General features: G+C 43.4%; 1 protein-coding gene across 3 annotated transcripts in view; it reads right to left on the bottom strand.

Annotated features, from left to right (window-relative positions):
* Positions 1-11757: 11757 nt before the first annotated feature.
* Positions 11758-15509, bottom strand: part of AMOTL1 (angiomotin like 1) — a 78423-nt gene continuing 74671 nt past the window's right edge. For all 3 annotated transcript variants that reach the window (XM_032099194.1, XM_032099197.1, XM_032099195.1), the window contains one exon: positions 11758-14753. In XM_032099194.1, the coding sequence (XP_031955085.1) occupies positions 14650-14753 (104 nt within the window). In that variant the 3' untranslated portion in view covers positions 11758-14649. The remainder of the gene's footprint in view (positions 14754-15509) is intronic.

Here is a 15509-nt window from a genome sequence, read left to right as displayed (position 1 = left end):
ACGTTTCCATCCATTGAAGTCCTCATTCCATCTCCTGTCAGCTTCTAGAAGGAAGTTTAATTAGTTGTTATTCAGAAACAAAACTTCCTGTCTCATTTTGTCATGCCTGTTTGGGAGAAAAATTTTGGGAAGCTTTTTCCAAGGAAACAAAGTCTTCTTGTAAGTTTTGTTTTGAGTTCATCTCTATCTTCTCTATCTTCCCTACCAAGGCAGACTGACTCATCGTATCTAGTGCTAGAGGCAAGTACAGCCTCGCTACCACACTTTATGTCCCCCAAGATACAGTGCAAGCAGAGCATAAATGGGGACATTTGGAAAATTTATGTTTCCTAAGAAAGGCTTCTCCGAGCTCTCTTTTTGAATTGTGGATAAGGAGAAAGAAGAATAATGTTCCTGTACATGCCCCAGCCACTCATTTGAGGTAAGTTTAAAAAAAAAAAAAACAATAACCAAAACCACATTGAATTCTTACGTTGTTCAACCACAGATAGATTTAACCATTGTGCTGGTTTCCTCCCTGGACTGAGGTCAGACAGGTTGGCTTTTCTGTATTTCATACTTGACTTTGTTTTCTTGGCATAGGTGGGTGTATCATGGGATGTAACTCAAGAATGACCATGATATTGTGCCTGGTGGGGAAGTAAGATTGAAAATTAAATAGTGACTATGTCTAGTTTTTAAATTGCATTAGTTCAGGGAGTTGGAATATACCAAAGGCTTGTGTAATATGTTTTTCTTTCCCCTTTGTAGCATCTGACCAGTAGTTCAGGACCAGAACCTTAATGTCACTGATTTTACCAAAACTTGTCATTTCAAGTGGGAAACTTTCATTAAAAAACAGAACCAGACAAAGAAAAAGCCAAGCACAAAATTGCTTGGAATTCTAGTGTGCCTAGTGCACCTCTAATGAGAAGAAGGGGTCGTGTAGATCTAAACAAATTGTCTCCTAATCCAAATCCCAGTTTGCCACCAAGCCTAAGAAATACATTCTGAAGTAGAGGGAAGAAGCACTGTACAGGAGGTGGAAGAATGGAACAGAGAAATCTGCTTGTTCTGTGTTGAAATCAGTATCATCTGCATAGGAAAAGATTACTTCTAAATTGTATACTAGAATATCATTTTAAAGACCACAGTGGGCATCTATTATGATAAGTTTTGTGGAAACAGAGGCTGTAAAGCAGGCTGTAGTCTGAAGAGCTTAGATGCTCAGAAGTCAGGGTGAAGGGCAGAATGAAAACAGGGTGTTCAGTCCCACAAAAAGTTGTGTTTGGTTGCTGAATATTGAGCTCCTCTCCTCTTGGCATCAGCGTTACTTACAAATCTGCCACTCCAACCAGCTCTTGTCTCAGAAATACTCCTGTTAAGAAATTGGGCTATTTCTGTTTCTTTTGAGTTGTTTCTAGTGGATGGGATTTCAAGCAGTTAGGCTTCCTCCAGTGAAAAATGGTTATTTTTCCTGTACTGGGAGAACAAGCTGTGAATTTGAGTTGGATGAGGGTGAAGGATACATCTGCCAGTTAGCCTGCCTGCTTTCAGATGGGGTCCCTTGTGGTTGGTCTCTTTCTTTTGGGGCTGCCCAGTTGAAGTTGGTGGCACATGGGTGGTTGGGATTGGTGGTGAAACCAGGCAGCAATGGAGGTTGTCAACACCAAACACAGAGTGGAAGAAGTTGGGGTCCTTGTCCGTTTTTCGCGCTTCACGTGTCGGAGGAAAATAACTTTAAGGGATGGGACTATGCAATTACACGAATTTATTGTTTAAAATAACAAACGCATCAGTCGAGGCGTGAGATTTTACAACACCTCCGAGTAATGGCGACTAGTCACAAGATTTAGGGTTACATCGTAATTTATAACTTTCTAATCCAATAGATACTTAAAATGACACTTTGTTTTAGATTAATGACCAATCACCTGTGGCACTTCTCACTGCAATGCAGCTGTGTCTTGACCAATAACTTCTCATGTCACGTACACACAGATGTCTCTCTTATACCATCTACATTCTTAACTTAAACTATATAAAATCACACTATTATATTTTAAAGCCCTTCACCAAAACACCCAGTGTACAATTTTACTTATAATGATAGGAACACAAGTTTGTAATCCTTTTGCTTAAAGTCCACAAATCTCTGTCAATTAAGCCAGACCTAGTCTCTTCCAGGGTTGTAAATCAAAGCCTCCTTTAATTGCAGGAGTTTCTACTCCTCTGTCTCCCACAGGTCCTGTTGGGTTTGTTTCTTCTGGTGATGAGAACTGCCACTTGCACCTCTGAAATGAGTGCGTTAAACCAACTTCCCCAATTACTCCTCCTAGCAATAGATGGATTCATCACATTTCTCACTGCAAGATTTGTTTTAGGTAGTGCAGCATTATGATTTATTTTAGAAGATAAGACTTCATTGGAACTTCTTTGTGGCTCAAAACTTTGAGGGCTGAATTCATTTCACTTGGAGCACAGATAAACTGATGGTAACAACAATGAATCACGTTTTCTCAGAGCTATAGAAATTATTCATAGATGTTGAAATCTCTAGCTGTTTTACACCACCTCATCTTTTAATTTATGCTTGCTTTTCAAACACCAGCTTTTAAAAATGTATATTCTCTCTTTCAATGCATCCTCTTTTCAAGTGAGAGAAGGAATAATTTTAGAAAATTCTGGAGCCAAATAATTTTTTAAAAATTAAAAAGCAAATGAAAGTCTTTCTTTATAAAAGATCCCTTTCTACCATTTGTTCCAATAAAGAATAAAAGCCAGATGGTGGGCGTTAGAGCAGGGGATTGTAATCAGGCCTCTGGAGTCTATTTGCAGCCAAGATGGTGGCCTGGATTTTATTCCTCTTGATGGACTTGTATTGCAAAACTTGTTATATTCATGGAGTCGGGCATGAAGCAAAGGGATGAAGCAATGATTTTAGCCCTGCTCTGAGATGAGAGGGAAGCAGGGTTCAGGTTTTGGCTCTGCTTCAGTTTGTGTGAATTTACAGGCATGGCTCAGGCATGTAAACTCTTCAGTCCCAACGCTGGATCTGAGGAGAGAACAGGGTGCTGGTGTCCCAGCTCTAGCCAGCTCTGTTCGTGATGAAAGTGGGTGTACCTTTACCCTTGCAGTGCTGAACCACCTTAGAGCATAAGGTGGTCACAAGAGAGATGCAGAAGATCTGAGTTAATGTTGCTCAAGGCAGGGGACAGAGAGAGCAGTGCTCAGCGTTGGTCCCTTGGGTAAGTTCACACTTTCCAGGTGAGACTCCTGCAGGAGGATGGAGCCTGGGACATGCCTTTGGCTGCTGAGATGCCTCTTAGCTCAGCTGTAGCTGCAGAGCATGAGAGCATTTCTGGATCTAGAGTGAGAATGCCTTTGGCATGAAGATTTTATTAAAATTCCACATTTTCAAAGTAAGTATTTTTTGTCAATTAGCAGTGATACGTATGAGAAACATTTTTCATTTTACTCTTGCCTATAGAGTAAAATAGAAAGCTGCTAGCAATTGCTGATTGCAAATGGGAGCATTTATGGATAAAGCTTCTGCTTTCCTTAACTGCTGTAGCCTTGCTGGCTCCTCTTCAGCATTTGTTGGTTTGGAGTGGGTTTGTTATTTAATTTCATCCTTTTTTCCCCCCCCTCAATAATTACTCCTTGCCAAGAGTATCAAATCTGAGAACTGGAGTGAGTGTGTTGCAAGAAAATGCAGAGATACCACAAAGTGCCTTGGTACAAGGGAATGTGAGGAGGGATTTCACAGAAGACCTGGAGGGTGTTTGGACCACACTCAACTGGAAGGAAACACAGTGCAGAACTAGCAGATGCAGAGAGAAAAAATATAATAAAATGGTGAAACTAAGTAAAGGGAATAGATCTTGAGATCTATAGGGAATAGATCGGAAGGAGTGTGATGGATAAACAGGAAAGATGAGCAGAGTAACATGGACAGAAGAGAGCTCTTCCCACTCCTGCAAAGAGGTGATAACTCACTAAGTGGGACCAGATGGACTCATTTGTCTGCTCTCCACAGCTCAAGCAGCAGTTGTTTCAGCTGCCCCAAAAAATGAGTTTCAGCACAGATAGTTGCTCTTCTGACAACCAGTTCAGGGGCCTGTCAACAGGTTCTCCAAAGCACTCAGTGTCTGCGGGAAAATGCTGAGCAACATCTGAGATTGTGGTCAGTTAAGAGGCATCTGAAAGGGAGCTGGATGATTTTAAAGCTCTAATTTCTGTCCTAGAATGCTCAAAAAACAGTGCTCTGAGATGTTAATCCTGTGACTGGCATGGCTCTGGTTTTATCCCAGTGTTATACTGCTGGCTGCAGTGGAGTTAGTCTTGATCCTTGCTGTTGTAAATGGGAGAACAAGACCAAGATGTTTCTAAATACTTGGAATTCTTTTTTATAGTGAAATATGATTTCTAGAGTGAAAATAACAATAAACCAAAGAGGTTTTTTTAATATCCTGGACATCCTAAGAGTCAGCTATGTATTTTCCTGCCAAGTGCAGGCAGTCTGCACTTGGCAGGAAAATGGTGAGCTGCCCCTGCCAGCTGCAGGGACAGCAAGTAACTGTGTGTCTGAGAATGCCAGCTCCAAATCTGAGGTGGCAAGCTGGGCATAGGAGGGGTGGTTTGATGCCGAATGGCGTCATTATGGACTAAGCCAGCAGCTGCTCTTCCTAAGAAAACAGTTGTCAGGAATTGAAAACTCCCCACAAGTTTTCTTTGCCGATGCAGCAGAAACAGAGGAAGTACGGGGACAGTGGAGTGGGAGCATGAAGGATGTAGTGGGACAAACAAAGTGGGTCTTCAGCAAAACCAACTTTTGGAAGTGGGGGAGTGAGTCCAGGGCTTGATCCTTTTGGGGTTTTTTTCATCCAGCATTCAGTAGGTCAGAATATATTTTTTCAATTTAATTTTGTGGCATTTTATTTCCTTTGCTATCTTTTCATTTCACTTTATTTCTTGATTCCTCATTTCATTTATTTAGTGAAATGAAATATTGAGATTTCAAGTAAATCATTTCATGAAATGAAGAATTTTCATGAAGGACTTAAGTGAAAAAAATGAAATGGAATTGAAAGAAAGGAAGTGCATCAGAATGAAGCAAAAATCATGAAATAATTTTTGTTTCATTGAAATCTTGAGATTTCATTTACTTTCATGAAATGAAGGATTTTCATCACGGCAGGGTACCCAGATTGCTCACTCTACCCTTTTCTCATCTAGCCATGGTGATGTGGATCTCAGCAGCAGCAATAAGCTACCATTAGAGTTTGGGTTAAGGTTCAGATTGCTGCGGAGCCTACAGCTCCAGGGAGGCTGGCACTCAAAAAGGCAGTGCAAGGGTGCTACACTGCCAGCCCAACACTTTTTAATCTGTACACCTGTGGCAATGAGGACCTCTGCCACAGTGCCAAGCTGCCATTAGGTTTAGGCTTAGGCTTAAGCCTAGGTTTAGGTTTGGCTTAGGGTCAGGGTTGAGAGAATAAAAGATCCTACAGGTCCAGGAAAACTGAGGCTGGAAAAGTCTTGCTTAGCATAGATAAGTTTAAGCCTTATAATGGGATATTGTGTATTGTTATGTCACGGCATAACAATATATTTAACAGTTGTACGTGCGCTATTATGAATTGGTTAAGACAGCTGTTTAACATCCACAGAGAATTCAAAATTTTTTTACCTATCTGGAAGGGCTAGGGCTGGACCCTCAGTCTGTTTTTTAACACTTAAAAACTCTGCTTTCCTTCTGGTGTCCATATCACAACACTGGGGCTGTCGTGCATTTAAAGGTCGTCCAGGGATCTGGCTAAAATAGAAGAATCCTCAATCCAGGTCCTGCAATATCCTATTAGTCCTAAAAATTGTCGCAGCTCCTTTTTAGTCCTGTTTAATGGTACTTCTAAAATTCCCTGCATCCTCTCTTGATCAATACACCGCAATCCCAAATATTTAACCTTTTTTTCCACCATTTGTGCTTTCTTTTCATATACTCTCAAGTCCCTTTTAAGCTAGAAAATTAAGCAATTTCCCATTTGCTTCTTCTACCACTTTCACTTGTTTTCCTGATAGGAGCAAGTCATTCACATACTGCAATAACTTAATCCCTAGGCATGGAGTAAATTCTTTCAATATTTTTTGTAAGGCTTTCCTGAATAAGACTGGTACCTCTGTGTATCCCTGCAGAAGGACCATCAATGTCAATTGTTGCTTTACCATTTTCCCTTCTTCCTCCTGTTCCCACTCAAAGGCAAAATACTCTTTACTATCCTTTTTAAATGGGCATCTGCAGAAAGCATAATTTACATCAAGTGCTGAATGGCAGTGATGTGAAGAGGGAACCTGGTTCAAGGTATAAGGATCTGGGACCGTGGGATGCCTTGGTTTAAAAATCTCATTTATTATTCTTAGGTCCTGTACCGCTGTACAGGTTTCATCTGGTTTCTTACCTGGCAGTGCTCACCTTGGGAATGTCCTACACTGCCCAACAAACAATGCACAGTGATGCGTGTTCCTGCCAATTCTCCCTCTTGCTATGGTGCTCTGCTAAGGGAAGACTTTGATGCATCCAGCATCCAGCAAAATAGTCCATGTAAGTTACTTCAGGGATGGGTGCAGACTCCACGGTACTTTCTTGATGGTCCCCCACAAGGGACACATGGAGCTGGTGGGGTGAGGAGGACATTGCCAAAGGGATTCCCAGCTGCTGGCCAGTGCCCAAGCAGTCCTGGGGCTGCAGCACCCTTCCATGCCAGCTCTGCTGGGATTAGGAGGGACTAGCCATGGGTCATGATTTTTGCATACAATGATAGCAAAGGACTACCGGGACCTCTGGGACCCCAGGGCATGTCCCACCAACAAATGCCTAGCACAGTGCAACTCTGGAGCTGGTCCTGAAGGGGGCCTCGAAATGGCGTTCCTCTCTCCAGTGAGCTGAGGGACAGTTCCTGTGTTCAGAAAAGCCTCTTCTACTTAAAACTTCAAGCACATTTTTCAAAAGAGAAAAATCTTGCCTCTGGTGAAAGATCCAAGGAGAAAGCTGACATGTGTGGGATGAGGACTGTGGAGTGCTGGGAAATATTTGCTCTAACGGGGTGTATGGAATTCCTCTCTAAAACTGAAATGAACCTGGTCTGTGGTAGCTGTTTTGGGTTTGAACAGTTCAACTGGATGATGATGCAAAGAGAACTTTCGCGCCCAGGGGCTATGTAATAAACTAGTTTTCAAATGCAAACCCAGTTCCCATGAGCACACAATCCCATTTTCTTGCTGCAAGCTCAAAGCCCTGTGCTTAGATCGAGCTTTTTACCTGGAAAGGCCTACATTTGAACAGGCCTGGCCACAGCCAGGGGTCACTGGGGGATAACAGAAAATTTTCCCTTCTAGAGTGTAGCTCACTCTAGAATCAAATTCTTCATACTCAAACTTTCTTCTGCTACTAGAGGCAACCAGATTTCTTGTTCTCCTTCTTGTTCTCCTTCTTCTTCTCTTAATTTTCTTGTTCCCTGTAATGAACCAATTTTTTATTATGCTTATTCCTATTCCTGTTTTTCTTATTTTCTTGTTCTGATTCCTATTCTTATTTTTTATTTATATCCTTATCATAGCATCATAGGATGGTTTGGATTGCAATGGACTTTTGAAGGCCACCTAGTCCAACCCCCATGCAATGACAGGGGACATCTTCAACCAGATCAGGTTCCTCCTAGTCTGTCTTAATCTTTTCCTCTTGCTCTCTCTCTGCATCTACTACCACTTGTTACTATAATACTACTGGTATTAGCATCAGCATTACATGCTGGACTCACCCTTCAGACCAAAACCCCCACACAGAGCCTTCCCAGTTTAAGCAGCAGGGAAGAGCAGGCAGGATGAGCCAGCAGAGGGAGTGGCTCCCACACAATTTCGGTACGGGGGCAGACACTTTGCTGCCAGCTGACTTTGCCCAGGAGTTGGCAGATGGCTGCTGGAGAATGGCGCAGGGGACCTGTTAGTGGTGGATGGGGACAGGGATGATGTAGGCTGGTGCTGCAGTCTTATTCGGGGTCGGGTGAGGCTTCAGAGCCCTGCAGGCAGAAGAGCCAGCACACACAGCCATCTGGGTAACACGATAAGGCACTCATGGCATCTGAAAAGAAAGGCTCACCCATCTAAAAAAAGTCCTGTGGTGAGGATAAGGCATTATTTAACACCTTAAGTGAAAGGGCTCTGACTTGTGCACCAGATTTAGGCTTGGGAAATGTGTACAATGATTTCATTTTAAAAGCAGAGGTGCACAGAGCTGGCACGCAGATAATCATCATCATCAACAAATACCCTTATTTACAGATTGAGAGTATGATTTGGAGCTACCACACATGGCCCCACAGTGCAAGGAACTGTAGAAGCATCTAGATGAGGGCAGCCCCTTCCTCTCAAGCTGTTCAGTCTTAAAACTGAACAGTAAAACTGGTGGCACATGAGAACCTGATCGCCTGGGCTTTCCCTGCCTGTTTCTGGCAGGGTTGAGCTGCAAAAAAATGTTGGAGGCCTCAGGGTGAGAGGGTGCAGCAGAGAAGCAGGGTAGGATGTGCACTGAGAGGATGAAAGCCAGAGCTACGAGAGGGTTGCTACAAGAAAGGCAGAGAGGGAGTTTACAATGGCATGTAGTGATGGGACAAGGGGCAAGGGCTTTAAAGAGGAAAAGTTTAGATTGGACATAAGGAAGAAATTCTGTACTGTGAGGGTGGTGAGGCACTGGCACTGGCTGCCCAGAGAAGTTGTGGATGCCCCATTCCTGGAAATCTTCAAGGCCAGGTTGGATGGGGCTTTGAGCAACTGGGTTTCACAGAAAGTGTCACTGACCAGGGCAGGGGTGTTGGAACTACATGTGGTCTTTAAGGTCCCTTCCCTGAATTCAGATGGAATTTACACCAAGCAGCTCTTTTCTTGCACACCAAATTGCGTTGCAGTTTTAATAGCAAGCCTACCAAAAAGGGTCATCTTAAATATGCTGCAAGTAACTGGCCAAGCAAGAAGACCTCCATCTCCTCATACTTTACACCTTTCTCCCTCCTGGAGCTTCCTTCCTTCCTTCTTTCCTTTCCTACCTGAGCTGATCAAGTCCCAAACCAGGGACTGGCGGAGGGATGTCAGCTGCCGCCACGGTCCCCTTTTCTCATTCTGAGCCCAGCTGTCCTGTAGGAAGCTTCACATGCCTGGAGGGTCACTGGCTGTCCACCCTGCTGCTGCAGGGAACTGAGGGTGTTCCCAGGGCACACAGGCACCAGAGGAGCCATGAAGAAGGAGTTAATGAGTCCACCAAGCAGCTGGAGAAGCCACCACAATGGTCAGGTGTGGGTAAGACCTCCCAAGAGGTGGTGGCACTGCCATCTTCAAACTTTTGACTTGCAAAAGTTCCATCACTGCCTCATCGCATGGTACCTGGGGAAAAAAGTTCCCTTTCAGCACTAAACCTTGCTGCATGTCCTCAGCCTCCAACAGGATGGGAGGCCAACATGGACCTGCGTCTCATCTCTTAACTGCTGCCCTGCTTTGTGTCAAACTGGAGGGTACTGGCACATGACTGAGTTCTGGACTGCAGCAGGGGCATGCAGGGTTACTCTGGAAAATATGCACACTGATACTTAGTTCATCTAAAGCTGAAGTGGTTGGTATGAAAGAAAATAGCTTGTGGTCTTCATACCTCGAGTCAATGAATTCCTGGGCCTTTTATAGCTCAGGAATGCTGGGCACTTGCGTTTGGTTTTACAAGGCTTTGAAGCCGCAGCTTAAGGTCTGGATGAACATTAATCACAGTGGCACGATGACAGCTGCTCGTGTTTTACCCTTCTCTCAGGTGGGACTGCACTGTGGACGTTGTGCCCTGTTTTCCCCACTTGCTTTGGTTTGCAGAGAGGGGAGTTACCACCTTCAGGCTGACTTACCTGACTCAGAGTGGTCAAGGAACACAGCGGGGTGCTCAGACCAGCCCGGTTTGTTGGGCTGCATCCAGACTCCAGACTGGGGATTCTGATGACAAGCAGACACCTGGCAGCAGCATCCTTCCCTCCAGGGAGTGAGATCTGAACTTTTCACATGTTTCACTGCAGTGTACCTTAAGTCCAGACCCAGAAGGTATTTGAAGATGTTGGAAATCACAGCTTTTCCCCAAGAATGCACCTCACTGCTGTTTGTACATTTGCCCCTCTCAAACTTTGGGAGGAGAAAGCCCTGAACATGGTAACCAGCACAGAAGAGATGTCACAGCTGCACAGTGCACTGAATCCAAGTGAAGCCTGAAAAGGTCTGGTCATTTTGGGTGAGACTAGACTTTTGAACACTTCTAAATGGCAATCTTGCTAATATTTTTAGTTCTTCTGAGCTCTTTCCTTACATATTGAAAGTCCATTACTTACTTTTGGAATCATGGATTTTAATGTTTAAAAAAACTGACTCCCGAAGTTGGCTTCTTTGCATGTTTATTCCTGACGTTAATATGCAAAATGTATTTAACCTGCAGAGTGTTACAGTGACATTCTTTTTTTTGGCCAGAGCATTTGGGTTGGGTGAAGACACAACCCAAAAATGGAATAAGCCCCCTCCTTGTTATACCTGAACACAGCTGGCCATGAGGCTTTTCCCATCCTAATACTGGTTTGGCCTCTGTTAGTTTCTTTTCTTCCATGACCTTGAAAAACAAGATATGTGCCAAATTTTACTGTCAAATCTTGACTTGAAGGAAGCTGAAAAGCCACAAGCTCAACAGTCACCAAACTTTCATTCTTGGCCCAAGAAATACTTCCAGCTGCCATGTCTTGAAGATGCAGTGACCAGATGGGTCAGACTGACCTGCCTTTGCACAGGGAACACGTGCCAGGATCTGGGTGAAGCAAACTGCTCCTCAAACTTCTGCAACCCCCCTGGATCTTTGCTGACACACTCCTGCTCAGGACAGGTTGGTCTTTTCAACATGTGCAAGGATCTGGGGAGAGAAGCTTGGGACAGGCAGAGAAAAACTCCCAGGAGAGAGAGGCCCTTAGTGGCATTCATGCCTTTCATGCCTGTAGCTCCCTGGGACCTGGTTCAGGAATTTTTTAACAGACACTTTCAAGAGCATGTGAGAGCCTGCTGAGCAAACCTCCCTTACTCAAAGCCAGATACTCAGCTAACTTTTGCTCCCTTCCCCCCATTTGTTTCAGTTCCATAAACAAACATAGGAACAGTATTTCCAACAGGCTGGAGCATTCCCCTTGCCTGCACTACAGCATGAAACGGGATCTGATCTTTATTCCTTGCTGAGCACAGTACATCATTCAAGAACATCTAGATAAAAAAGGTATTTAGGTACCTCACTCACACTGATCCAACATCTGCCAGATAAAGGAGCCCCAGACCCTCAAGAATAAAGTACAAAAAAATCAGTGGGAGTTATGTGCTTAGCAGGAACATAGGGCTAAAAAACATTCAGATCTTCACCAAAGTATCTCATTAACTTTCCACTCTCCTTTCCTTCCAGTGAAGATGATCTCACTAAAATCACGCTCTTCTGGTTGGGGAAGCTCTCAGTTTGATCCTCTGCTTTGGAGACCCACTGATTTCATGCCTACATACACCTACTGGTGTCACCTGCTGTGGGGCCTTTCATTAACAACTGCCAAAAATGGAGAAGATGCAACCTTAAAAGTCCCTGAGGTATCCCATCTTAGTCTTAGCACACTGTTTGCAAAGCTTAAAGAATTTTTTTAAGTCCTTTCTTCCAGAGGACTAAATGTATTCACACTGGAAAAGTGAGAAAATAAACATGTTTATACATTTATTATATACAATAGTAAGGCACAAATTTAAACAGCAAAGAATAAGAAATCTTTGGCTGACCAACAGTATCAACATTTACTGGGGGTGACACATAATGTTCTTTGTTTTTCCCCCTATGTACAAATAACCCTCCAGCTGTACAACACTGTACACAAACTTCTCTATACAACCAACAACAATAAAAAATGACAGTATTTTACAACTAGTTACCACCAACGTCACCTGGAATGGCTACAGCACAGTTTCCCAAAAACACAAAACAGTTCCAAGAACTGGGAAAGCCAGCACAAAGGGAGCTGCGCCGCTCTGCTGAGCGGGACTGACATATGGCAGTAGTATTCCATGCAAGTCCTGCCAGCACTTGGGCTGCAGGGAGACACACTGGTCCTCCAGACCTTCCCTCCAGGAAAACTAACATCTTTTGAGTTCAACACCATTGGTGAGAATGAACCTTTTGGTTTATTTGAGCTGTTGCCCACAACAAGAGTTGCCTACACACTGTCTCTAACAGTTTCCTATATGTGACCATGAATCTGGGGCAGCATAAAGTGTAAAGCCAGCTTTGGAAAGCAGAAACTGGAGAGACTGTGGTCTCCACAAGGAGGAGTGCTGTACTCTAGCTGACTTGGAGAAATCCAGCTGAACCACTACCAAACATAACTGAGAGCTGATCCATGCTGATCCAGCACTGTTTCTCCTGGATGCCTCAGTGTCTGCCTGCACACAACTTACTAAAGAGTTTCAGCAAAAAAAATATTACAGCTGGTAATAAAATGCTTAGGGATATCCAAGCACCTGGGTATCCTTATTTCTTGGATAAAAAGTAATGCAATTAAATAGTAACCAATATTTTACTTGTATTCCCTTGATTTGTCTTTCTCCTGCCCCATTCTTCCCACAGACACTTGAGGAAGGGCCATGGAGGTGGGTCAGTGGTGATGTCACGCACGGTCCTGGCTTTTATGCAAACAATTACAATGTTTAAATTAACTCTAGAGAAAAAAATAAAATTATCTTACAAGGCATATATTAAGCTGCATAATATCTTCCAAGGGTTTTATACCTTTGGTTTCACAATGCAAAGCTGCTAATACTTGAAACACACAGTTTGCTTCCTGCACAACTGACCTACCACTATGTTTAACAAGTGCAAAACTCAGAAAGAGGGTGACAACAACATACGTCTAATTCTAGGTACACGCAAAAATAAGTGCATAGCTTTAACATAGCAATTTTGTTCTTTTTCATAAAAAAGTTATCAGCCAGGCAGTATTGAGCACAAGGCTCTGGCCTGTGAAGGCTTTGAGTTCACAAGGATTCAGTTTTCGGTGAAAGCAGAGTTTAAAATGCCTGGTATTCTCAACAGACAAGGGCTCTGATTTGTTTCCTATGGGAAGAAGTGACTTTGAGCCAGCCCTGAGTGCATGATTACTTCTAGCAACCATCACTTTTCCACTCTAGGCAGCTTCACATTAGATCCCATCACTCTTTTTCCCACAGCCAAGCTCTCCTTAAAGTCATTATGGTGCACCACAAGGCTCAGGAATCACAAAGCCAATACAGAAATGCCTCACATAGGAAAATTTCCCTATCGGCATGTGCAGTGCACGAAGCCACAAGTAACACAGCGGGTGAGTTGGCTGCCTCTTACTGAATTCAGGGACAAAGCTGAAAATGAGAAATGTTCCACCCTGGGTAAAATAAGGTGAAAAAAACGTGCAGCGCAGCACAGAAAACACATGATGCTCACGTACTGCTTTGCAGTTAAACCCATCCCAGCCTGCTCCTACACCCTTTAATGTCCAGTCCCACATTAGCTTGAACAGCAGGTTTGTATGCTCAAGGAAGGTAGGATTTGGCTATAAGAATTGAAAGTAAGGAAAAATCTTGTTTTTACCACAAACACACTCATCCTTCCAATACTATGAACCAGTGCCCAGAAAGAGGTATCTTCTGATCTCACATGCAAACCCAGCTTAACTCCTCTAAAAACACACCCATGCAGCTCCCCTCTGAAGGAACTCTATAGCGCACAGCCCCTTAGGGAGCTGCTGGGATACTCCCCCAACTTTCCCTCCTGAAACCTTCCTATGGTTACAACAGGGTTCGCTTCAGAAGGGTCCCTCCCCCCTCTTCTACATTCATCCACCAGGAGAATTCCAGCCAACAACTGCTCCTACCAAAAAAAGAAGTCTCAGCAAGCTCTGAGGTTGCGAGACATGAATATTTGTACTGTAAATTTGGCTCCAAGAGAAACACTTGTCCAGCCAGGAAAGAGGCACCTGACCTGCCTGCCCAGGAAAACCACAGCAATGCCACTCAAACAAATACTTATAAGAACCTGCTGATTACACCTACAGACCAATTATTCACAAAAATTAAGTAGTGAAATTTTTGAGATTGAAACTTTTGAGAAATGCATTGATACTGAGGAAGATGTAAGTTTTTCCTGGATTACTAAGAAACTCACTCTGGCCTCCAAAGAGATGGGATTTCGCTTCCTGTCCTGGTTGCAGAGGCAGGAAAACAGAACGGCAGCATGCAACCAGTCTGTAACTTCAGTACTTTCTCTTTATGCCACAAAACACAGTTTCCTTTTTCCTCAACGATCCCCTTCTCACACCACTCTCCATTTTCAACGACCCCTTCTGTTCAGAAAATCCCAGATGTTCATTTCATTGCTCCTCTTCAGTGCTCTTGACTTCTCACCCGGTCAAAAGTCTCAACATATCAGACTCTAGCTTCAATTTGGGCATAAACTCCATCTTTTTCACACTCTCAGGGTTAGTTTTTAATGTTGGCACACCAAGGACCATCTTGGGCCTAGCTGTACACACACAAAACCCCAGAGATGCTGTCCTCTGCTCAGATGAGGACTTCCATCATGTCTGTATCTGGAAACTCAGGCTTGTGGAGCAGGCTGCTCACTCTGCCTTTGCTGTCAGGCAGCTTCCCGTGGCTGGAGTTCTCTGTAATGGAAAGAAGGGAAAGTTAGTCTTCATCCCAAATGCAATAGCAAATTGTTCAAAGCAAATATCAACCCATTCCTGGAAGGTAGGGCATGTATTACCTGTACATCCTACATACTGAAAGCCAAATTTGTTCAGAACACTAGGAACGTGTGATGCTGAATTCCCTGCACAATGACAGCAGGTGTCAGTGTGCACAGACCCCAAAGACAGGCACAAAGATGTTATTTAAGAGATATAGACCAAAGAACCTCATTAGCTAAAATCATAGAATGGTCTGGGTTGGGAGGGATGCTAAAGACCATCTAGTTCTGTGATAGTCAGCTCTTTTAATGATACATAGCACGTTTTTAGAGGGAAAGCTTGCTTTTGAGAGGAGATGAATGTGTAAGAAACAGGCTTTTTCAAAATAATGTCCATAAAATAAATGTCTCCTTTGCTAGGCTGCAAACCAGCAGTTTCCACCTTTCAAAAATAATTAAAATTCTACTTCTCCATCCCCCGTAAAAAAAAAGATCTCCACTTTCTCCTTAATATTTCCCTCAGCTTTCCTTTAAAAATTAGGGAGAAAATTGTGCTTTAACTAACCATGGTTTCAGTTGAAAAAAAAGAGAAGAGTCTGAGTATGTGAGCAGGTGTGGAGTGTTTTCATGGTGTGAAACTCTACAGTTTTATATCTGGCAGCACGAATAATTGCAAACTCTGCCTGCCACAGGTGAACGAAGCCCTACAGAAGCTGCCAAGCACAAAGCTCTG

Source organism: Corvus moneduloides, chromosome 2 (assembly GCF_009650955.1).
Source record: "Corvus moneduloides isolate bCorMon1 chromosome 2, bCorMon1.pri, whole genome shotgun sequence".
NCBI lineage: Eukaryota > Metazoa > Chordata > Aves > Passeriformes > Corvidae > Corvus > Corvus moneduloides.
This window is presented reverse-complemented; position numbering and strand designations above follow the sequence as displayed.